This window comes from Ananas comosus, linkage group 22 (genome assembly GCF_001540865.1).
Source record: "Ananas comosus cultivar F153 linkage group 22, ASM154086v1, whole genome shotgun sequence".
Classification (NCBI taxonomy): domain Eukaryota; kingdom Viridiplantae; phylum Streptophyta; class Magnoliopsida; order Poales; family Bromeliaceae; genus Ananas; species Ananas comosus.
In genome coordinates this window covers 8,729,176-8,751,403 of record NC_033642.1, presented here as the reverse complement: position 1 = coordinate 8,751,403, position 22,228 = coordinate 8,729,176, and the positions used below count along the sequence as shown (strand labels likewise).

The 22,228-nt window shown below is 37.4% G+C and overlaps 4 protein-coding genes across 5 annotated transcripts; all 4 read right to left on the bottom strand.

The window, feature by feature from the left end:
• On the bottom strand, nt 735-3,310 carry LOC109726958 (anamorsin homolog). The gene is made up of 8 exons (XM_020256785.1): nt 3,151-3,310; nt 2,761-2,899; nt 2,256-2,410; nt 2,053-2,157; nt 1,786-1,945; nt 1,556-1,692; nt 1,295-1,369; nt 735-1,211 (listed from the first exon to the last, which is right to left on the bottom strand). Exons 1-8 carry the CDS (start codon nt 3,151-3,153, stop codon nt 1,173-1,175), a joined length of 813 nt encoding a protein of 270 aa, XP_020112374.1. The 5' UTR covers nt 3,154-3,310; the 3' UTR covers nt 735-1,172.
• Nucleotides 3,816-6,816, bottom strand: LOC109727515 (replication protein A 32 kDa subunit A-like). Its single transcript, XM_020257656.1, has 10 exons — nt 6,606-6,816; nt 6,411-6,521; nt 6,202-6,299; nt 6,053-6,094; nt 5,870-5,947; nt 5,175-5,253; nt 4,981-5,073; nt 4,810-4,892; nt 4,291-4,359; nt 3,816-4,204 (listed from the first exon to the last, which is right to left on the bottom strand). The coding sequence occupies exons 1-10, from the start codon at nt 6,681-6,683 to the stop codon at nt 4,120-4,122; spliced, it is 816 nt and encodes a 271-aa protein (XP_020113245.1). The 5' UTR covers nt 6,684-6,816; the 3' UTR covers nt 3,816-4,119.
• LOC109727681 (delta(24)-sterol reductase) lies at nt 7,338-16,088 on the bottom strand. 2 transcript variants are annotated; one of them, XM_020257850.1, is made up of 3 exons: nt 12,381-12,474; nt 8,615-9,875; nt 7,338-7,992 (listed from the first exon to the last, which is right to left on the bottom strand). In XM_020257850.1, the coding sequence occupies exons 2-3, from the start codon at nt 9,857-9,859 to the stop codon at nt 7,549-7,551; spliced, it is 1,689 nt and encodes a 562-aa protein (XP_020113439.1). In that variant the 5' UTR covers nt 9,860-9,875; nt 12,381-12,474; the 3' UTR covers nt 7,338-7,548. The 2 variants fall into 2 exon arrangements, with proteins under 2 accessions (XP_020113439.1, XP_020113440.1); XM_020257851.1 differs by lacking the exon at nt 12,381-12,474 and adding an exon at nt 15,953-16,088 and having other exon boundaries at nt 7,350-7,992.
• LOC109727679 (tricalbin-3) lies at nt 15,690-20,799 on the bottom strand. The gene is made up of 9 exons (XM_020257849.1): nt 19,662-20,799; nt 19,156-19,397; nt 18,437-18,455; nt 17,804-18,009; nt 17,535-17,644; nt 17,305-17,403; nt 16,719-17,142; nt 16,326-16,465; nt 15,690-16,112 (listed from the first exon to the last, which is right to left on the bottom strand). The coding sequence occupies exons 1-8, from the start codon at nt 20,501-20,503 to the stop codon at nt 16,377-16,379; spliced, it is 2,031 nt and encodes a 676-aa protein (XP_020113438.1). The 5' UTR covers nt 20,504-20,799; the 3' UTR covers nt 15,690-16,112; nt 16,326-16,376.

Here is a 22,228-nt window from a genome sequence, read left to right as displayed (position 1 = left end):
TTGTAATTTTATTTGTTTTAAAAAATTAAGATTACTATTTAAGTTGTAAGAAATGCAGTTAAGGGGACAATTTCAGAATCTCCTACATGGTAAGGGGTCTCCTTGCATTTTTTCCCTTTTTTTTTAAAAAAAAAATTATTTGCAAGTAAGAAGCTTCTTCCCTGTGAGGAGGAGACGCAGACTTTTTTGGCCCCCAAAATAAGTTGACCTGCAGCATCTTGTTCTGTTTTAGGACCTGGTCCGCTATCTAAGGCTCTGTCGAATGACAGCGTTTACATTCTCTGCAACCCCGTATGCAGAATTTTCATATACATCGGCAATTTTCTGAATGCGAGGTGCACTCCGATCATCGAGCTGGTCATTATTAGATCATCGTAACATTCAGACGGAATGGCCGCAATTTGTCCAGCTTTAAAAGAGAAATCGAGCGATTTTCTGAATGCGAGGTGCACTCCGATCATCGAGCTGGTCATTATTAGATCATCGTAACATTCAGACGGAATGGCCACGATTTGTCCAGCTTTAAAAGAGAAATCGAGTTGTAACTACCCGGGTTAAGGATTTGATTCTTTGCTCGTGCATTTCAGAAATAGGGTTTAAGCCCCTGACTCATGTGGAGTAGATCAGTACATGAATTAGGGTGTTTTTTCGCCTCTTTTTTTTGTGCGAATATGAGAATCACGACCTTGATTCGCGTAATAAAACTACGATTGATTGAGGCGAGGCGAACAAGATCAACGAAAATACATGCTTTTAAGTTCAACAATTGAATAGAAACAGGAAATGAGGGGGAGAGATAACAAAAACGGTTTCAGAAGTTTCTCCGACAATCAATCGAAACTAAATGAACTGCTAAACAACAAGAGCAGACAAATTCGCGACAAAAGTCTACAACAGCTAAAGCACTGCTAATGAAAAGCAAATGGCCCGCGAAACTTAGTAGCTACTTCGGCACCAAAACATTGAGCTCTGTTATATTTCCAAATAAGCTCAAACTTCTGAACAGGTCGAGCAAGTTTCGAAAGTTTCCGTTCGCTACAAACTCGAACCTATCTGCTACAATCTATTTTCTGCAATCCACTATTTCTCCGAGCACTTCGAAACATGACTAAAAGGAAAGCGAGAGAAACAAAACTGGGCAACGTAATCCGGTGCTGCTCTTCTCTCTACAGTCAGATATCGGCCACGAGAAAATTACTAGGCAAGGAGACCTGCAGATATGAATTATGAACGCTGAGTACGCTGATATTTTACAGCGAAATGCCGTCAACATTTTGAGATTTCTATAAAATACCTTTTCGCCCGACTTGAATGGAGGGAGACCTCTGTAAGGACATCCACTGCAGCGGAATGCGTCCCCAAGCCCACACTACAGTATTGATCATGTTAGCTTATATGGCAAATTTTCTACCGGAGCATATATATATATAATGAAGGATAATTTCTTGAATAAAACAATAAGCTTGAACCTCCAAAAAAGTTGGTGCAATTACAGAATAAAAGGTGAAATTTTAAGGATTTAACGAAACTAAATGGAAGGATTATCGCAACTCACACTGCCACAAGCAGATTGAGGGTTATTTATCTGCTCAGCAGTCAACCCTAGCTTCTCCACCTTCGCCTCCGCCTCAGCCCGGCCACAGACACAGTTCTTGCAAGCCTTCCTCGTGCTTCCCAGTTCACAATCTCCGACTAGCGCAATAATAAATGAAACAATAAGATCTGCCTAATCATATTTAGAGATTAGGAACAACTAGGCAAGGTTAATGGTGCTTGGTACTGTACCGATAGGTAACTGTGGTTTCTTCAAGTCTTCTTCTGTGAGGAGGCTATCTTCATCGATTAGATCAGATTCGTCATCGATCTGAATCTTGGGAAGAACAATTTTCTCCTTCTTAAGGGGAAAAGACGACCCAATTGTCCAAGAAGCCTTCTTTCCCTCAAGCTACATAGCACACACGCATGCGCGCGCACGCAAAACCATTACAGAAACCAAGAAACAATGACAGGAAAAAAGATTAAACCAATTTACGTAGTAACATTTCTACTCACAGAAACAATTCGAGCTTTTTCATACGGTAAGAGAGCTTTTGCTTCAAAAGTTTGCACTTCCAGGAATCCCGACATCAGTAATTTGCGCTCTAAAGCGGAGCTTGGCTGTATTTAGGGACGAATTTAATAACTTCATGGCATCTTACACTCATTTAACAAGCGGGGGCAAAGAAAAATAAAGAAAATCCAATAAGGATTATTACCTTGTCCTGCTCAATAAAAGTTTGTAATAAGATCTTTCCTCTGGGTTTTAACACCCTCCCAATCTCTTCTAACCACCGCTCTGTGAAAAACTCGGAACTTGACGACACAGCAACAACGACATCGAAAGAAGCAGGCCCAAATGGCAACTTGGCCCCTGCTGACAAAATATTAGAATCCAAACCGAAACCAATTACTAGCGTCACGCAACTTAAGACTTGGCATTTTTAACGAATTTGACACCATGGTAATACATAATCACAAAGTTATGAATAGAAAAGTTTTCACATAAAGTTCGTGTTTTTCATAATTATTGAAGCCGTCTATCTAATCCATAAAAACAACAGATCAGTGAGAATTGCCTAATCAGCTTTCACAGATTTGCGATTCGCAGCCGCAATTTCTCAATACGGAGACTTTATGCAACATAATGATTCGGCGAGTTCTGGTCATGATTTAACAGCAGAAGATGCATTACTAAACACTTAAATGGGCACAAAAGCTAACCTAGAGAGCCACACTGTGTAATAACAACAACATCATCATCTTCCGAAACAGATTCACTTTGGAGATCCCTAATCACAGAAATCGGAAGGGCAATTTCATCCGTCAAAACCAGCACGCCGTTCTCCATTCCCGCCGATCCCTAAAATTAAGTTTGAAGCAAAAAAAAATTTACAATTTAAGAACTTCAAAACAAAATTCATAAAGAGGCACTTTGACAAACACGTTACACGCAACAAATCACTACCATTTGGATACTTTAAAAATTTCTCATCCAACAACGGAAAAGTCCAAATCAAAGCAAATTTTACAGCAATTGTTCAAAGAAAACATAGATTTCCACCATCAAAAATGCAATGACGAGCTCAATTACGGAGGAGAAGAAGCGCTCACCATTGAAGAAACCCTAGACGAATCGTCGCAGGGGATTTTGAGCGTAACAAGGCGAAGAGAAACCCTAGAAAAAATTGGAAAGAAAATTTGGGGAAAAACGACGCGATTCGAAATATATATAGAGAGAGATAGAGAGCGAATTGCGAAACGGAACGGAGCAGAGAAACCGTGGACTTAATTAATTAATTATTTTTATCGTTTTTTTCCATAATAATCGTTTTTTTTTTTACACACCTACTTATCTGATCCAATGGTTCATATATTGCGAGCGATGCGTGAAATGACGGATTTAACGGTTTGGATTAGTTTGACTTTATCAAAGTCAAAGTTTTGAGTCGGTGAGCCACGTAGGATAGGTGACGTGCGATTAAGGCGGCGAATGAACCATGACCATCCGACGTGGCACGTGGGCGGCTGAGATGTTTGAATTGTAGGTCCCACTCAACGCCGAGACGATGAGAAATAAGCTGTGCACCAGGTGCACCGTGGACCGCTGCTCCACTAAAACTCTTTTGAAGGAGTTTCAAAATGAATATTTAATTTAATTTATTGAACATTTTTTGTGAAATTTGAAGACATATGCATCAAAATTTGTAAAGAGATAGCGAATGCAATGACTCGCACAATTTTATTTTATCGTCCTAGAATGCGACGAATATATTTTTGCTTCGCAAATGATACAAAAAAGTTCAGGGTCTAAGCTGTCATTATAATACACCTAAGCAAAGCATGTAAGCACCAATTCACTGCAAATGAAAGATGCGAGGGATAAAAACAAGCGATTTTTTTGCGCGACAAATAGTGCTTGAAAATCGCATGCATTTACATAATACAAACCAAGAAGCAAGATATATATATTTTTTGAGTTCAACAGAGTCCTCCAAAAGCAATTTGAACATTCAGATACTAGCCTGACTACTCTGCATTATCTCTATGGCCCTCACATTTTCCTTCCTACTTCGCAGCTGATCAGTCGATGAGTGCGGATTTGAAGTGATAGTCATCTATCGTCGAATATATATGGCCCACATCTACGTGATAATCAATCGCTTCCCTGCACCGTTAATAGGATGATACGAATAAGAACCATACACACACACACACACACACAGAAAGAGAGAGAGAGAGAAAGAGAGAGACTTGATCTTGTTGGACGGTAGCCCTAGTCGTCTGACGACTTCGTCTACATGCAATCCATGCTCGTTGGCGCTGTAAGATAAGATTCGTGTGTCAAGCCACGGAAAGCAGAATAGAAATTTCCAATAACAATAAGCAAGATGTATTGTGTTCCGCATTTAGGCCAGGATTGAAATTCTTTTACAAGCTCCAGTCACGAAAAGGTAGATTCATGCAGTTAAATTGAAACAAATGAGAAGTAGATGGTGATGTTTATTCAGAAATAGGTAGCCATCCCGTTCCAGCTGGTAGCATTTATATGGCGGCTCGGATTCACCATCGCAAACAATTATGCCGCAAAATATTTCTGAGTATCGCGTTGACAAGCAACTATCTCTAGGCAATTAATGGACTCCAGAAAAACAACATTTAGACTCAATGATAACAACTTTTCATTGTAGTGATATGAAAGAAAAGATGATAACTTCTTATTTGACGTGAATCGGGTCATAAAAGGCAAAGTTCTACAGTAAACAAACTTACAGGCTTGCTGGTTCTTGGAAAACATCTAACACCAGTTTGTAGATGTCAGTCTCGGATCCACTTACTCCGCTTTGTCCTGACACCTAAAACAGCACAAAATTTTCACTAACACAGTCCTACCGCAGATTGGTGTTTGGACAAAAGAATATTAAAATTTCAAAATTGGTTTACTTGATTGGAAACTTGAGAATGGAGCTCTTTTAAGCCATTCGAGAGAGGGGTTCCAGTGACTAAAGTTGACGAGGTTGAAGCGGAGCTACCAACCTGTAAAATATGAACAAGAATTTAAAGATTAAGAGCTTGTGATTCAACATAAAAGTGTTTGTAAGTTGCATGCAGAGGTCAGCACATAGAAAGAGGCAAACCTCTGATTTGGCGTTCTTCAGATGCATGTAAATGCACTCAATGAAATGGAGCGCAACCTGGTTATAGTCAATGACAGGCCTGAAAAATAGAGATCAATTTTTATGCTCGTATAATAACATCAGATGACAATTTAAGGGGAAAAAAGGAAAGTATTGAAAACACCCATTCGTTTTCTTCAAATTTTACTTCTCATTTACAGCACAACAGAACATAATACAATAATAAAGTAAAAGGAATTTTAAGAAACAGTAGTGAACGATGATCGGAGAGTATAAGAAATTAATATACATTTCAACTGATGCTGTTTGAGCTTCCTGAAAATCTCCCTTAAAACAAAATTGCTAAGAATCTCCGGCTGGCCAAAACAGGCCCAAAGGCAAAACTATGGAAAAGCTACTTTAACAGGTGGAGATCACTGATTATAATCAGATATAAATGTGAAATTCGCTGCAGCGGAAATGCAAATTGTCGCCATAGAGCCACAAGTTACGAGTATTTATATACAACAATTATGAGGTCAATCCAATTATCCACTAAACATCAGAGACAATGATATATTGCAAAATTTGACATTTGCAAAATTCGACACTATCACCAATGAAGCTGCTTGAGGTTTTCAACCTCTTACTTTTTCTGCAAATAGGAAAATTTTGATTCTTCTGTAAAAATAAGAGAAACCGCATATCAATTTTACCGAACAGAGAAGGCGGAAGCACGCTTCCTCTCCTGAAACCCCGTGATGCTACCGATTACATTGACATACATCCCATTCCTTTGTTACAAACAAAAGGTGTTAAAAATACCATGCATAGCACAGCTAAAGAAAAATAATAATAACAAATTCGCAGAAAAATTAAAGCGGGCAATCGATGCATACTGAATAATAGCTGTTTCGTTCGTATCCGAAGCATCATTCACCCTGTATTCAGAGTTCATAGAATTATTAATACAAACCCAATTACAAACTCAAAAAAGAATAAAGAGATCCAATAAGTCCTAAAGATTAAATTATAAAAATAGATTCACCATCTAAGAAAATCCATCCGGCCGGTGCCATCGTCGATGGTGAATGTAACGTCCGTGGCCCGCTCCCTCTTGTTCATTACAAGCCCCACAATCCTAAACTGCAACATGCGAAAAAACCCCCGAACAAACACATAAACAGCAAGAGACTAAGATCAGGGTTTCACAGCAACAATTAGCGAAGTAACTAGCAATAAAGGTGCGATGTTTACGTTCGTAGCATTGATCCCATCAACAACAACGCTCGATTTGTCGTCGCTAGATTGATACGCCTCGATTAGCCGCTTCAACGTCACCGGAGGCCGAGGCGTAGCGCCGCGATTCTAAGAGAAATGCGGGAGATTCGGAGATGAAGAACAGAGGGAAACAGTAATTAACGAAGCACTGGAACTAGGGTTTTGTGGTACCTTGGAGGAGGAGGAATCAGGATTTTGGGTCGATTGGGAGGAGGCGAAGGCGCCGGAATCGAGCTGTGAGGAGAACATTTTCGTGCTCGCAATCGAAATGGAAACCCTAACCCTAGAATTTTGGTGAGCGGTGATCGACCAAAGCGGAGAGAGAGAGAGAGAGAGAGAGAGATAGAAAGGGCGGTGGCGGGAAAATGGGGAGAGAGGTGGCGGGAAATTTATGGCTCGCGCTTTGGAACGGTTCCCGCCATTTATTATCTCGTGATTAAATATTGGGCTTTTTTTTTTCATTTTGCCAAATAGCCCCTTACGATTTCTTTATTTCTACAAAAAGGCCCCCAAAACTTTGAAACGCAGCAAGTGACACATCATTGTATCATGTTAATAATAATTAACATGAATCGAATGATATATCATCTTTTATTTGAAATAAAAAAAAATTGGATCAAATTTTCTTATTTATTTTTTCTATTTTATCTTCAGTTGATTTTGTCTTTTAAAGTAGTGATACATGTACATCATAAGTTATGCCAAAATATAAAATATGATGCGGTCGTCGACACCTAACGATTGATTAAGCGAAAGAGATTCAAAACTTACCTTCTCGAAGAACAGATAATCTCATATGAAGCAACAAACTCAAGAAAAATATAGCCATGTAAATTTATTATGTAGATTTTGAAACTACTTGGACTAATTTGCTTCATTTCCTTGATCATTCCGAGCACTAAATTCACCAAGAACTCATCTGTTAAAAGCACTAGATAAAAGAGCCAGTCCAATTACTAGCAAAAAAGGATCATCCAACAACAACAACAACAACAACAACAACAGCAGCAGCAGCAGGAACAACACCCAAGTGTTTCCAGGTTACACAAACTCATCTCGATAATTAAAAAGCAAAAGGATAAATAAGACGAAACTCGGCGGAACCTAAGCCGAACTAAGCTTCTTCAGCGTAAGCCGGCTCGAGAATCGCAGCTTCGGCCTCTTGAACCTCCTTCTCCGTCTTCCTCCCTTTCTTCGACTTGTAGTACACGCTCATGAACGTCCCGACGGCGCCGTACTTCCTGCGACAGCGCTCGTAGTGAGAGGCGTCGAACATCCTCCAGAAGTCCTTCTCTTTGAGCTCGGAGACCGCGTACTGCGGCTGGAACCCGTGGTTCTCGATGAGCCATTCCTCCATCTTACGAACGGCTTCTGCGCCGTTGTATTCCTCGCCGCGGAGGACGGGGCCTGGGGCGTAATACACGCCGACGTCCGTGAACATTTGGGCATAGTTAGTGTCGCCCTGCCTGTGGTGGTGCTCGAAGCCTGGTTCGGGGTAGACCATGGTTTTGATGGGCAGTTTGAAGAGGCGGTGCGGGCAGAGCCAGAGCGGATAGACCTGAAGTAGGAGAAAATTGTTAAATAATCATTTCGGCCTATAGCTTCTACAGTACTGATGCACTAGTAGAGCCTTTCGGAGACTTAGGTTCCAACAAGTAGCTTTCTGCGGCAGCAGAAGCTTAACTTCAAATAGGAGCATCTTCTTTGGAGGGTTCGATAAGCTAAAAATAAGTTATTCAGTCTGTAGCTTTTTTATATATGTTCAATTAAGGCCTAGTTTGGTAATGCGTTTCCAAAAGCGCTCAATTCTATTTAGAAGGTCCAAACAAATCCAAAAGCACTTTCAATCTTCCCTCCGTTCATGTTATAAAATTGCAGTGGCTACCGCCACTGGAGAAGCATGCGGCTGCATGCTTCTTTGGTAGCAATCGCCACCACCATTTGATTGCGGAAGTGGAGAGATCTAAGATTAAAAGCGCCTTTGGACTTTTTAGATATCGCAAAGCATAAAATTTGATGCTGTTGGACGTGCATTACGAGACAAGGCCTAAAACTATAAAGAATGCATAAAAATAAAGAGAAAAGGAGAAGTAGAAAGTCATTAAAACTACAAAAGAATGCAGGAAAACAAATTAATATGTAATATTAGCAAACTAAGAGTGAAGATGAGAAAAATGTACCTCCATTTCTTTGTGAACCCACTCAAGCGCGTCCCCAACTTTGTATAGGGGCACCAGCATATCCTGAATCACATGCATGTCATGGTAATAGTTCCTAACAGCTTCGCCCTGGGTGGCTTTAAGCAGCGAAACCTTCGGGGGCATCAGCCACCCCAAGAGCCACCTGAACCAACACTGATCCGCGAAAGGCAAAATCAGCTTTCCTTCCCAGTAAAGACACCTCGTGTGCCTGTGGTAGTACTCTCTAGTGGGTATGTACTCCACAAACTCCCCCTTCTTAAGCGCTTTTTGCGCGTGCTGATAGAACCACGGCTTGAACCACCAACCCACACTGTTTATCACATTGCCCTTCTTCTTTGCCTCTTCTTTGGACGCATACACTCCAGTCATCATAACACCCTCAGTGGGGCTATAAACCATTCCTTCGACGAAATCGGGGATTTTCGAGGGGTCCCCATCTCTAGGTGCAAATGAATCACAATATGCTTGTGCCACGTCCTGTAAATTTCCTTTAACTGGAGTATATGTTAGCCTCATGTACTCCTTGATCGGAATAAGTTTGATCTCTGCCGAAACAAGAAATCCTAATGTGCCCTGAGACCACGGGAGTCCATAGAAAAGGTCAGAGTACTCGTTATCCTTTGTAGCCCTAACAACCCGTCCATCCGCAAGAACAACTTCCATCGCTACTACAGTATCGGAGAAAAGTCCGTAGATGTGAGAGCTACCCTCAATGCCATAGCCATTGATCAGGCCACCAACGGTCAGATCGTCGAGCTCGGCCACGACGGCTAGGGCAAGGTTCATGGGGACAGTAGCGCGGGTTATCTGGCCCATGTTAACAAGCGGTTCGACCTTCGCAATCATTCTCTCTTTGTCGATTTCAAGAATGTTTCTAAAAGCAGAAAGATCAACCTCAAAATGTCTAGCTCTCTTATAGTCGACATTGCGCATACCAACAGCGATCCAGGGTTTTCGGGCCGTGCAGACGAGGCCATCCTTCTTAGGGTCTCTTTGCTTGAGGCGTTTAACAACCTTTTGGACATTCTCATCGTGCTCTTTCTGGCGGCGCTTATCGGATTTCCAAGCAGATCTGACATCCCCAAGATATAAGCTGAAGTACATGAGGCTGGAGATTGGGAGGACGACAAAGATGACGACGATCCAACGGAACTGGACCAGGTAATCCACCAAGACCTTCTTCCTTTTAGGGCGGAGAGGGGTTTGCAGATCTCCTCCTGCCATGGTTGTAGTCTAAGTGCTGCACAGATAAGTGAAAATTTCAGTCCAGAAAACGTAAACAGTAGTTTTTTGAACCCTACAAGAAAGTGCATAAATAGCCCTGTAAAGTTTGAAATTGCATGTTTGGTTGCTTTTCCCGGAAAACCATATTCATTTGCATTCATGCCCCCATCCGAGGTGCATATGCAGAAACCATATTTGCATAGATAACCAAGAAGGGGCAGACACAAAGAATCAAGGTCTTTGATGGTACAAAAGCAAATACCAAGGGTGTTTGTGCCATATTGCATACTTGTAGGGGAACATACTAAAAAATCTCTAAATAGTAGGATCCGTACTACTGTTTAAGTCACTTCAGATTTCTAAGCTATAAATAAAATAATGAGCGTGTTAAGATTTGTTACAGCTCTAGACCATTTTGTTTTATCTATTGCAATTCAGAAACTTACAAAGTTGTGATGATCAAATAAAAGTGTACAGATCCATCTTATGAAGAAAAAAATAACACGAGAGAAAAATAACGAGTCCCAACTTGAGCTGAAGCAAAGACAAACCAACAGAAGTTCTTCGAAGATATAGTTTACCAATTTCCAGAACATTATTTTTAGATGGTCATTTGTTTGCATTAACAGCTATAAGTGAAACTCCACAATCTGTTGAGAGCAACTGCATGTGCCTTAGCCCGTTGATCATGCATTCACTGCTCGGAGCCACATGCAAGCACGAAGTGTAACAGAATGTGAAATCGAGAAATATAACAAAACAATTATAGGGGCCTTTCCTACGACAAAAGGTGGATCACCTATGATGGATCGATCCAGTCTTAACATAATAACTAAAAGACATCAAGTTCGCCTCAAAACAGCATGGGTAATGACTTAAAGTCATATCAGACTATTATTCTAAAATCAAAAGATAAAATGCGGAACTCAAAATTGGGTATTCGGTAAAAGAGAACACTATTCCGTCAAAGCTTTTTGTCTCTCTTACCAAGTACTCCTACATGTGTGGCATGCGACCCTTCTATGGTACGACTACAATTAACAATTACGTAAATGGGATGATGTTTTTACCAAATAAGTGAATTGGGCTTGAAACTCCCAGCCTAACCTAAGCATAGGAAGAGAAGATTAGAGTTGACAATTTCGGCCCAAATCCATTCCAACTCCAAAAACAACATAACGCCAATATAGTTTGACCAAACTAGAAAATGCTATCGAATGGATCTGTAGACTTTACAAGAACTAAACAAATTCACAAAGAATTCAAACCAAAACCAAACAAATAAAATCGACCCATTACCGATAAACAAGATAAACAAAATGTAGCCAAGAAGTAATTTCTAATGCAGAAGCTAGATCACAAACAGGACAGTCAAAAAAAAAAAAAAAGCTGGATCCATTTCCAGGAACAATGGGTCAAAATGAAGAACGGCGACACTTCCTACTGAAGTCAATTTCCACTAGAACCGTAAAAGAACACACAATAAACAGATCTTCCCAAAATCCCACTCCCCACATTCATAGCAATTAATGTTTAGCATGTCCATTAGAAACATATCACATGGCGAAACTCCGCGTACTGATTAGATAAGTACACCTAGCTAACAGCATCAGTAAAATCCACCTACATACGAAAAAAAGGGGTTTTTGTTGGTCCAAATATGCTCATTGAAAACAAAAAAAAAAGGGACCATATTACGCAACGGTGAAAATGAACAAAAATACATGCCCTAATCGTATGGCCCCGTAGGCCCCGAGATAATGACCAATAAACTAACAAAATCAATTTTTTTCAACAACTAAAACTTCTCCTGTAGCTAAAAATATCTACATGCACAAATTACAAGCTAGATCTAAAAAGTTGTTCACCTAACATATGAATACGTTTAAGTAACATAAAAAGATCTCTCAGTTTACAAACAGTTTGAGCAAACTCAATGCCCCCCCCCCAAAAAAAATAGAACACTCAGATCCAGCACTTTTGTGTAGATAAATATTATGCAGTTGATCGTGAAAATGAAAGGGTTTGGTAAAGAACAACAAATTAATGCCCTAATCTCTGTGTAGTTACAAAGTAGAAAACTTTTTTAGGATCAAATCATAAAATAAGAAAAATAACACTACCTTTACTACAAAAAAAAAATTGGGAATAGCAGTGAGGAATCACCATCACAGTGCTTCGGGAAAAAGCGATTCCCCTCCCCCAGAGAGAGAGAGAGAGAGAGAGAGGGACAAATCACACCTAAAAGCTACTTCGATTAATATATATATATACACACACAAGCAAAAATCACAGCACTAATCGCAACAAAAATTATTTATATTAAAAAATAAAAAGGCGATCAAATACAGTCGAGATTCCCCGGATCACGTGTTGAGATTTTTTTTTTAAAAAAAAAATTGTCAAATTCGGATCGAAATATTACCTCGAAATCTGTGAGAAATAGTTTCAAAAAATTAAAAAATTGGAGCAAAAATAATTGTAAAAACAATTAAAAAGAATAAAAATTAACAGCTCATACCCCACTCCGCACAGCGAAGTCGCAGAGGCGTAGAGCGAGGATTGAGAGATGCGTCGATGGGGTTTTTAAATCGAAACGATGAAGGGTTTTAGCTAATTAAGAATTAGCCCCTCGATTATTATGTAATTACGCTGATGCCCTTCGTGATCGCGAACTTTCGAATGCGAAATTTACAGATAAGCCCCTTACTGTTTAAACATTTATTAAGAAAAATTTAAGGGTTAATTTCACATAGGCCCCTGCAAACATAGTGATTAATAAATATATCCTTATAAAGTTCAACTTTTATTTATTTTTCCTACAAAATCTCTAATATTTTTAAATATGTCATTGTGATTTGTTACTGATAGAGTACTGTTTATATTTTCAAATTTGTCATCACAAATATATCCTTTCAAAAACTATAACAATATAATATAAGAGGGATAAAAATATCAAAAATTAATCAGAATTAAGTATTTAACTTGTAGTTAACTAAATTTTTCTAACCGATTCTAACGTTAAAAACATATTTGAAAATATCATAACTTTGAATGGACAACATATTAAAGTTGAATTTTGTAGAAATATATTTGTCATTCACTATATTTATAGGGAACTGTATGAAATTAACTCAAAATCTAAAATCTTTTTTTTATTTTTCATTTAAGGTCCCATTGGTTCCGCATAAAACCGTGAAAACAAATTTTATGTGGAGTAAATGATTTTTTTTTAATTTATTGTATTCAGTTAGTAGGAAATAAAAAATAATGTTCTATCAGTATTTGTTTAGTTAAAAAAAAAAATTTACATTTGTTTGATTCAGTAAAAAAATAAATAAATAAACAATTTTTACGCAACTTGAGTTTTTATTTTTTTTTCAAAAAATAGCGAGAAACAAAAACTTTATTTTTTTTTCAAATCTGTAGAAACTAAACAAACGAAAAAATATTTTTCATATCGAAATTAATTTTTCGATTCATTTTACACCGAACCAAATGCCCCTTAAATATAAGCAAATATTAGAATAAATTTGTAAATTATGCTTATAGAGCTTAATTTGGTTACAGTATTAGCTTACATTTAATATATGCATTTATTATAAAAGTAAATTATTATGCAAAGAGGAATAAACAGCAAAGAAAAAAATTTGTGCATTTAACATTTACCAAAAAAATATTAAAAAAACTAATTATATCAACTAAAATAGTGTCCTCAAATGGCATTAATTTAAAGCAAAAAAAATTTACTCTCTATTCCAAATTTATTATAAGCTTAAAATTTAAATTATTAAATTTTACAATTTAGATTTTTCTCAGACTTATTTTGAATTTAAAATGAATTGTAATTCAAATTAATCGAGTGTATAATTTTTTTGTTTAACTTTATTTCCGATAAATATTGGATAGGAACTTTATGCAGTTAGATCTGAAAAGTTATAAATTGAAATAAAAATTAAAATTTATTGAATTGAATTGAAAATTAGTTGAAAAGTTAGGGATCATTCCGCAAATTAGACTCGTCGGATCCGGTGTACGAATATAAAAGTGGAACGTGCCCTGGTGTTTCATCGGAGCCGTTAAACGCCGATCGGACGGTCAATATGTCATTAAACAACTGTCGGATACCCTCTTATCTGGCACCACGTGGCGTGTCAGCGCACATGCGCGCCAAAATAATTTTATATTTTTTAACTCCGCATCGGAGCCGTCCGTTTCATCGGATGGAGCAAACGGACGGTGGATGAGTGCGAGGAAATAGATCTCCCAATCGCGGGGGTAAATTAGGAAATTTACCTTTTTCGTGGCCTTTTTGGAATATTACGGAATAAACTCATATAAAGGTAAAGTTGTAAGGGGACCCCTCAATTGTTAGATAATTTGAATTAGAGTCCTCAACTTTTATTGTTCGCCCATCAAATTGTAGATTTTTGAAAACTCTATAACTTGGTTTGCTGAAAGAAATTCAAAATAGTACTATCTGAAATTTTTAATTTATTAATAATAAAAACTTTAAAAAAATAAAAAAAAAATTATGATTAAGAAAAAAAATTGGTTAAGAAATTTATTTCAAAAAATTAGCATAATCTATATATTTACATTACTGTAATTTTGAGAGAACATTTCGATATATTTATTTTTACACAACAATATTAAAGGTTAAAAATATGATTACGAAAACAATCATGTTGGGACCAAAATGAAAAAGTGTGAGAAGGGGTAAAGTGAAAGTGGAGTGCAATTGTATTTATCAAAAGGAAAGGGCTTGATTGTAAATTGTACAATTTTAGCATATTAATTAATTAGAGAAAGAGACACATCGTCGCTTAGCTAATAAATATATATATGGGATATCTTTTATGCTTGTAAATATTAATTTCTCAAACTATAAAAACTATAAATAAAATGACATTTTAGTTCTCAAATTTTAATTTATTATAATATTTAATTTAAATTTTATAAATTACTATAAGTAAATTTCAATGTGAGTAATGTAGATCTCTAAATTATTCGTGGTGTAAATTAGTTCGCGGTAAAATTTATTTATCTAAAATAATTTTGAGTTGTTGTTTGTGATCGTTTAGCTAAATTAGTCATAAATAGCAATACTTTTGAATATCACATAATTTATTTAAAACCAAAACTACTATAATAGAGTACTTAAATGAGATTTTTAATCTCTGTATTTATCAATTTTTGACTTTTTTATGATCTAGTGGTGTAAAATTGTGATCTTAATAATTCTAAAAACTTAGATAATTAATTCAAAATGGTGTATAATTCAGATAAATTATGCGCGTTTCTCTTTCTCAAATATAAAAATTACAAAATGATCCTATACTCAAAATTTTTCTTTTGTCCACTTCTAATGCTGTACTCTGTACGTGTCAGAAATTAAAAACTTTTAATCTACTTCATTTTGTACAGCTCATCATTTTGGATCTTTCCAATTTTGACTCTTTTGTTGCCAAAATTTAAAATTTTTCAAAACCACCTGATAACATGCTACAAAATATGAATCAAGAAGATTCTTATGCACTAACAAGTTGAAATTTCATGCTGAATCTAAATTCATACATTAATCTATTATTACATGAAGAGTTTTTAGCTGTATTTTGGGCAAAATCAGAAAACAAAGGAACTTATTAATGTTTTTTATGGGTTTTGAAAAAGACAGAGATTTATATCTAAAAACTTAAACTAATCATATGTTCATAAATTATTATCACATAATAATAGAATATAAATGTATTCATTTTATTAATTAACACCTTTGCATTTATTTTTGTCACACAATATTATAGGCACATTAGTGGTTCATAACGTGGTATCCACTGAGTAATTGCCACCTCATCTTATAGGTGTAGCTACTTAGAATTTAATTTTTTTTTAGTACAACTTTTATGGTTCTCTCCAATAGAACAAAAAGAGCATCAAAAGCAAATGCTTACATTATTATGAAACATGAAAATCAAAGGCGAAAAATAATCACCAAGTAGAATCCACCAAAAGTTTCTCTCAAAAGTGAACTACATTAGAACACATGAAATATTATTGGGCTCATAAAATTACCGCAAAATGAATTTTCATTACCTGTAGATTTTGATTAGTTGAAGCATTCCAGACAAAAGAGAAAAGGAAAGCCGCATTACGCCGTTCCTCTGCTGATATGAACTTGAATTTACATCAGAAGAAATAGAGATGAATTTACATCATAAGTTGGATTTGAATTGAAAATGATCGATTCGTAGGCCTGCAACGGAAAACAATATGCCACATTAATTAAAAATAGATTAGAAGTGTAAAACTTTATGCCAACCACATAACAATAAACGCGCTGATGAATTTTATACACTCTTGGGTTCTGTAGCTAATCTGAGTATCATCAGTAGTATTCAGATTTACAGAAATATTATAAATCATATGCTAAGTGGATTGAGGACCCGACACGCAATATTAAGCTTACTTGATTCAAGCGAGATGTCGGCTTAGCTCCTGGTATATCGTCGATTATATACTATGGATTGAAAATACTTGAACCACCAAAATTTAACGAAATAAGCACTGCTACACTTGCTATGGCCGCCAGCCACACTAACACAGATTCTGCAAAACGCAAGAAGTGAAATCATTATAGAAGAATCCACATGTTAATCAGATATATTAATAAACTACCATGGAAATATTTTCTATGAGTATATCCTTGCAAAATATGGAAATTTCATATATGCTCTCTTCACAAAAATACTACTTTGAGAGAGAGAGAGAGAGAGAGAGAGAGACTCTAGTTTCAAGGGTTATATATGAATATTCCAATTTCATATGTAATAAAATGGAATCAAGGGAAGAGATTGTTTACCTTTGCGACCACCTGAAACATTCTCCTTATTTGCTACTTTTGATACCAATGGTTCGCTACTATTGGACTCAGAATCTCTCGAATTTCCTGTTTCAGATGCAACTATGCCTTGGAATTCCTCGCTTACAAGCAACGCCGCCAGCATATCCATAAAAGTTTCTCTTTCTTTTCCACTGAAGTAATCACTTAGACTTTCCCTGAATGGTTCATCCTGTTGTACGTAGTCTAATATGTCGTCGTCAGATGCATCACTCTCGATGAATTCCTTTTCAACCCCATCATCTTCTTCGTCCTCAACGTATGCTTTGTATGTAAGGCGGAGTAATACTTCACCAGCATTTTTATTCCTAAAGAAGCCCCAACCTCCTTGCATAGTTACAATTCTATCTGTCGGTACAGTATCTTTAAGGGATCCTAACTCAACCTGGTCGGCAAAAATGAAAGGTTAGAGTTTTATGTTTAGCTACCGCACGCATATTGCAAGAAAATAGAAGTGAAAGAACTAGCAAAACAAAAGCATTTCTTTTTTCCTTTGATGATGGATTGAGTAAATAACCACTTCTTGCATCGAACTTTGATGCCTTACCTCTGCTGTGCCTATAGCAAAATCAGCGAAACCAAAAGAGTCATTTACTCGAACGCATAACTTTTGCTTTCGAGGGTTTGCCACAAGAAGATGAAAATCCTGTAAAACATGCCAAATATACAACCATTATTCTGGAGAATTGATTGTAGAAAACTCATTTCACATTATCGTGAAAATGTGAAGATATTCGAAATAACAATAACTAGAAACCAAGGGCAACAAAAATTTACTTGGTTCCATATTGGTTCTCCAGGTGGCCCAATAACTGTTGTTTGACTATTTCTCTTACTTCGAAATTCTTGATCACCAAGACTAAGAACAACATATGGATCAGTCTTCCCTGCCAGTTTGAACATGATAAAAACAACGTAAATAGCTTTAGCAGGTCATATAGATAAAACCTGATATATATTACATATTAAGTAGCAAAATACTAATTTGCACAAGAAAAGTAACAACAACATTGCGCAAGATTAGAAGGTTACTTTCAAGAACATACCAAAAATGGCATAGGCAAGTTTCCGGGCATCAACTACAGTCACTGATAATTCTCCCACAAAATCCTTATTTCCTTCCTGCACAACATCAGCTTTGAAATCTTCCGCAACAGGACCCAGGGCTTTTCCCTTTTGAAAATCAAGGACAATTTTTTTGGGCCGCACAAAAAGACGCGGCAAATCTTCGGTTAGAAGTTTTGTGAGGAACCTAGTAACAGGAAGAAAGTAGTCTTAGAGCAGTTCAACTCAAACATAAATTCTATATTTATTGGCTAGCAGCATTCATGATAAACATATTCGGCATGTAAACACCTTTGTAGCGTAACTCACAACAATACCGCATACTGGTGTTCAGGAACGAAAGAGAAGATAACAAATAGTTACTGGACAGCTAAGATGAGACAAGCCCAAGTAGGCTATTTCAGGAATATAGTTGAGCACTTGCCACTTTGCCAGTGTTCGGGCAATTCCAGCCCATTCAGGGATAGAAAATTAAGAGTCTTGTTTGGAAGGGCTCCTCAATGACACTAGTTTCTGCCTGATAATCGCTTAAAAATAATAGAGCCATTTACCACACTATTAAAATAAATGGTTTAAAAGTAAAAAAGAATGTCATGAGAGATGATCATACTCACATTGAAAGAACAGGAATTGCTGATGAAGAGTTGACCGATCACATGCAATGAACATTTAAATTAACATTAGAAAGGAATCAAATCAAATATTTTTCGTATGTAATAATTTCCAGAATAATGTAGGAGAAGTAACAAGCAAACGCTTCAAGTAATATGGTTAGAAGGTCAGATCTAAGCAGCCAAAATTCAAAAAAGCATGATCCGCATACATATATGCACCACTAGTATATAGGTTCAAATATAAAATCCAACAAATTCCATGACAATTCGAGAGCTTAAAAATTATTGAATAGCCAATAGAAACATTGCAAGCAATACTCAGATTACATAACCACTTACTCTTAATCCGTAAAGAGTTCTACTCCAATAAGAGTAAAGTTTGAAGATTAATTACTAACATCTTTCTTATGATAATTCTTTTGGCCTTTATTATTTTTTTTCCCCTTCACGTAAAAATTCACATTAACTAACAGAAATGGGCTTAGAACATTTAAAGTGAAATTTTGATCTAAGCAGGTCATTACTCCAATAGACAACATAGAACATAAGGAAACTATATGAACGTAGTCACTACCGTCGGTGCAACTCAACAGTTAGCCATACTTAAAGCAACTTTCATTGGACCAAAACTGTCATTTTGCACTCTGAATAATGTTACTTAAGATTGAAATTTCAGCTAAATGGAGAACATGCTCGACCATGACTAGTCAAATACGTACCCATTAGGTTGAATAGACGGAATGGCGACAGCTCGAACTTCACCTTTGGAAGGGATACGAAAGCCCAAGAGACAGCTCCAACCCAAGGCTCCGATGGTATTAGTCGTAACTTAACCCAAAGCTCCCCATCAATATCAAAATTACGTACCCATACAGGTATAATAATTGGGATAATCCCAAACTTCAAAGACAGGGATAGCAACATTCGAGCGCCGCCAGTATAGCGAAGGCCTATCTGGTACCTAACATAAGAAAGGATTGATCAGAAAAATTATGGCTCAGGAATATAATACAAGTGATGAAACATCATGCAATATATGCAATGAAAGAAAAGAAATACCATTTACACTACATAATCAACCAAGATGGCATTTTTGCATTGAAAAAGATATGTAATACTGATTGTATAAATAGCAGCAAAATGACAGAAACAAATAAAAGTTAGTACTCAACTATGCATGCTAAATGAGCAGATCTTTTATCTTAAAAACAATGAAGAAGCTTACTGCAAGTCATTAACGCGACGAGACGTCCTACGCTCAACGTTTCTAACAGAGAGCGGATCATCCCCAAGAGAGAACTGCTTAATTTCCACTCTATTCACGTAGTCGGGCTTCTTAAGGTCGTCTATCACCGGCTGAAGCAGCCCACTAATCCAGTTCTCAATTCCGGACCTGTAGACCTTCCACAGCTTCCCCAACACCATGTTGACCCATTCGACAGACTCTTTCCTCTGCAAATCTCTCTCCAGAAACAAAGAGAAGCTCGTCGGCACCTGAGGCCATGTACCATTCTGAAGCTCGCGCTCCGCCTTATTCTTCTTCCTCATCGTCCAAAGCTTGTCGAACGCGACCCCGACGAAGAAAAAGAGCACAAAAAACCCCATAATGTTCCGATTGATGGGGGGCGAGGGGATCGGGTGAATCACGCCGAGCTGCGACCTCAGTTTATCCACCAAGGGATCTTCTTGGTAGTTAGTGAACTTGGAATCCAACTGCAATTGCTCATTAGCCGCCTCCTCGTAACGAAGATCATCCGACAACCGCTTCGAGACCAATATCTTCTGCGCCTTTGAGCTTTTCTTAGCAGAATCCAAGAGCTCAATGTTCAGGTTAGGGTTCCCGCTCTCCGCCGACACCATACAAGCCCCAAGGCGCCACCTTTTCCTACGCTTTCTACGTGGCGACAATCCGAAAGGGGGATTCCTACTCCTACCACTATTAAATATAGTATATACACGATCACCTCCATATGATAACCTACAAGGGCAAATCAGAGGGGAAACCCAGGAAATTCGACCCTGCGGCGGCGCCGGCCCAAATCCGATGATGGGCAGCATCATCGGCATCGGCGGTGATCGGAGACATAGATTCCGCAACTCGGCGCCAAAATCGCCGCTGGAACCACCACCATCAAACGCAAGAACCACCCAAATTACCTGAAAATCTCCTCCTTCGCTATAGAACCCGCATTCATCCCCAAATTCGGGCTTCTTCACCAATACGCCAATCGACCCCGAACGCGCGACGCTACAACAAGCGAGGAGCAGGAATTGGGGATTGCGCTTAGAGTTAGGGTTAGGGTTAGGGTTTCACTGGGGAAGAGAGAGAGAGAGAGAGAGATATAGAGAGGTTTACGCGGTGGTGCTCGTGGAAGGAATGGGCGGCTGAGAGCGAAGCGCCGTATCGGAATGGGAGCCCCGGTGAGCGCCACGTGGATCCCGATCACGTTGAGAAATTCTCCCCTGCACCCGGCGTATAACCGCATCTCATACACCACCCTTCCCAATATATATTTATTTATACACCAATAAATCATAGCGTGTGAATCATACACCCCACACGGATCCAAAAATTTATAAAACAACTATTTTCAATCGATCTTAGAATAAACTATGAGGTATCTTATCATCAAATTTTGAGGTATCTTATCATCAAATTTTATAAAATTTAGTGAACACTATAAAATTTAAAAAAAAAAATTGGTGTGGTGTATAAGAGGTACATGTACGCCAGGTGCAGGCAATGGTTTTCCAGGTAGGTGGGCAATTGTGGACTGTGTACGGTTGTTTTGACTGATTTGGAAAAGGCGGGGAGCAACTTTGGCGTGTCAACGCGGGATTAGAAAATTAGTAATTGCGTGTTTAGTTAGCAATTTAAATCACCTGAAAAATAAATAAATATATATTAAACCACTGTAACAGGTCGTTTGATCGGATATAATTAAAAGGATTAAAAATACGGTATAAAAAAATATATGCACTTTAAAATGCAACAGATATAACTTATTGTATCTTTTTTGATTGAATGTAATAAAAAATTGTTATAACTATGATTTTTTTTGTTGCATTAAGCTGACAAATGAATTTTTTAAAATTTTATAATGTGATGTCCTAACACGCTTAACTCTATTAACCTCTTGGACCTAGCTACCACCCAAAATGCTTAAGTCTGGTTAAGAGTTCTAGTTCTATTATATCTTATATATAAGACTATCTGGGGTTTCACAATCCCTCCCCCTTAATCCTTGACGTACTCGTCAGGCTCAAACTCACAAGTACCAGGCGATGTGAGACTCGTCTCGCCAGCCTAAATCGATTTTGTAGTGAGCTGCACTCCACTCACAACAGTCAACAGCATAAGAGCCTTACTCTCCCCGCTGTATAATTCTGGCTCAGCTGAGACTTATCTCACACTTCCGGCTGGTAATTGGCTCTAATACCAACTGTGACGTCCTATCCAATTTATAAGATGCTTTGTATGATAGTGAGAATAAGATTAGAATAGTGAGAATAAGATTAATTATAGGTTTATAAGATGCTTTGTATGATAAAAATAATGCTTCCTAACTACACTTAAAAAATCTCTTTTACAGCAAATCTAAATTAAAAAAAAAACAACCTATCCAGTTTGAGCTCGACATTCTCTAGCATAAATTCCAACCTATCTATTTTTATTGAATTTTTCAACTTAATTAGCTAATTAATTTGATTTTATTTTGCTATAAAATATTTATAATTCAATAATTTAAGTTAAAGATAATAACTTAATACCTATTAAAAATGTTATGATCT

Excerpts from the sequence above, each read along its gene's own strand:
- LOC109727681 (XM_020257851.1), bottom strand. The coding sequence starts at position 9,859 with ATGGCAGGAGGAGATCTGCAAACCCCTCTCCGCCCTAAAAGGAAGAAG. Across the intron at positions 7,993-8,614 it reads GGGTTCACAAAGAAATGGAG|GTCTATCCGCTCTGGCTCTG; the intron begins GTACATTTTTCT and ends CTCCTACTTCAG.
- LOC109727679 (XM_020257849.1), bottom strand. The coding sequence starts at position 20,503 with ATGCCGATGATGCTGCCCATCATCGGATTTGGGCCGGCGCCGCCGCAG. Across the intron at positions 17,143-17,304 it reads TTGCTATAGGCACAGCAGAG|GTTGAGTTAGGATCCCTTAA; the intron begins GTAAGGCATCAA and ends TTTGCCGACCAG. Across the intron at positions 16,466-16,718 it reads TGTTTCAGGTGGTCGCAAAG|AATCTGTGTTAGTGTGGCTG; the intron begins GTAAACAATCTC and ends TGCGTTTTGCAG.
- LOC109727515 (XM_020257656.1), bottom strand. The coding sequence starts at position 6,683 with ATGTTCTCCTCACAGCTCGATTCCGGCGCCTTCGCCTCCTCCCAATCG. Across the intron at positions 6,095-6,201 it reads CGGATGGATTTTCTTAGATG|GGTGAATGATGCTTCGGATA; the intron begins GTGAATCTATTT and ends CTCTGAATACAG. Across the intron at positions 5,948-6,052 it reads AACGAAACAGCTATTATTCA|GAATGGGATGTATGTCAATG; the intron begins GTATGCATCGAT and ends TTTGTAACAAAG.
- LOC109726958 (XM_020256785.1), bottom strand. Across the intron at positions 2,411-2,760 it reads TACACAGTGTGGCTCTCTAG|GGGCCAAGTTGCCATTTGGG; the intron begins GTTAGCTTTTGT and ends TTTTGTCAGCAG. Across the intron at positions 1,212-1,294 it reads CATTCAAGTCGGGCGAAAAG|GTCTCCTTGCCTAGTAATTT; the intron begins GTATTTTATAGA and ends TCATATCTGCAG.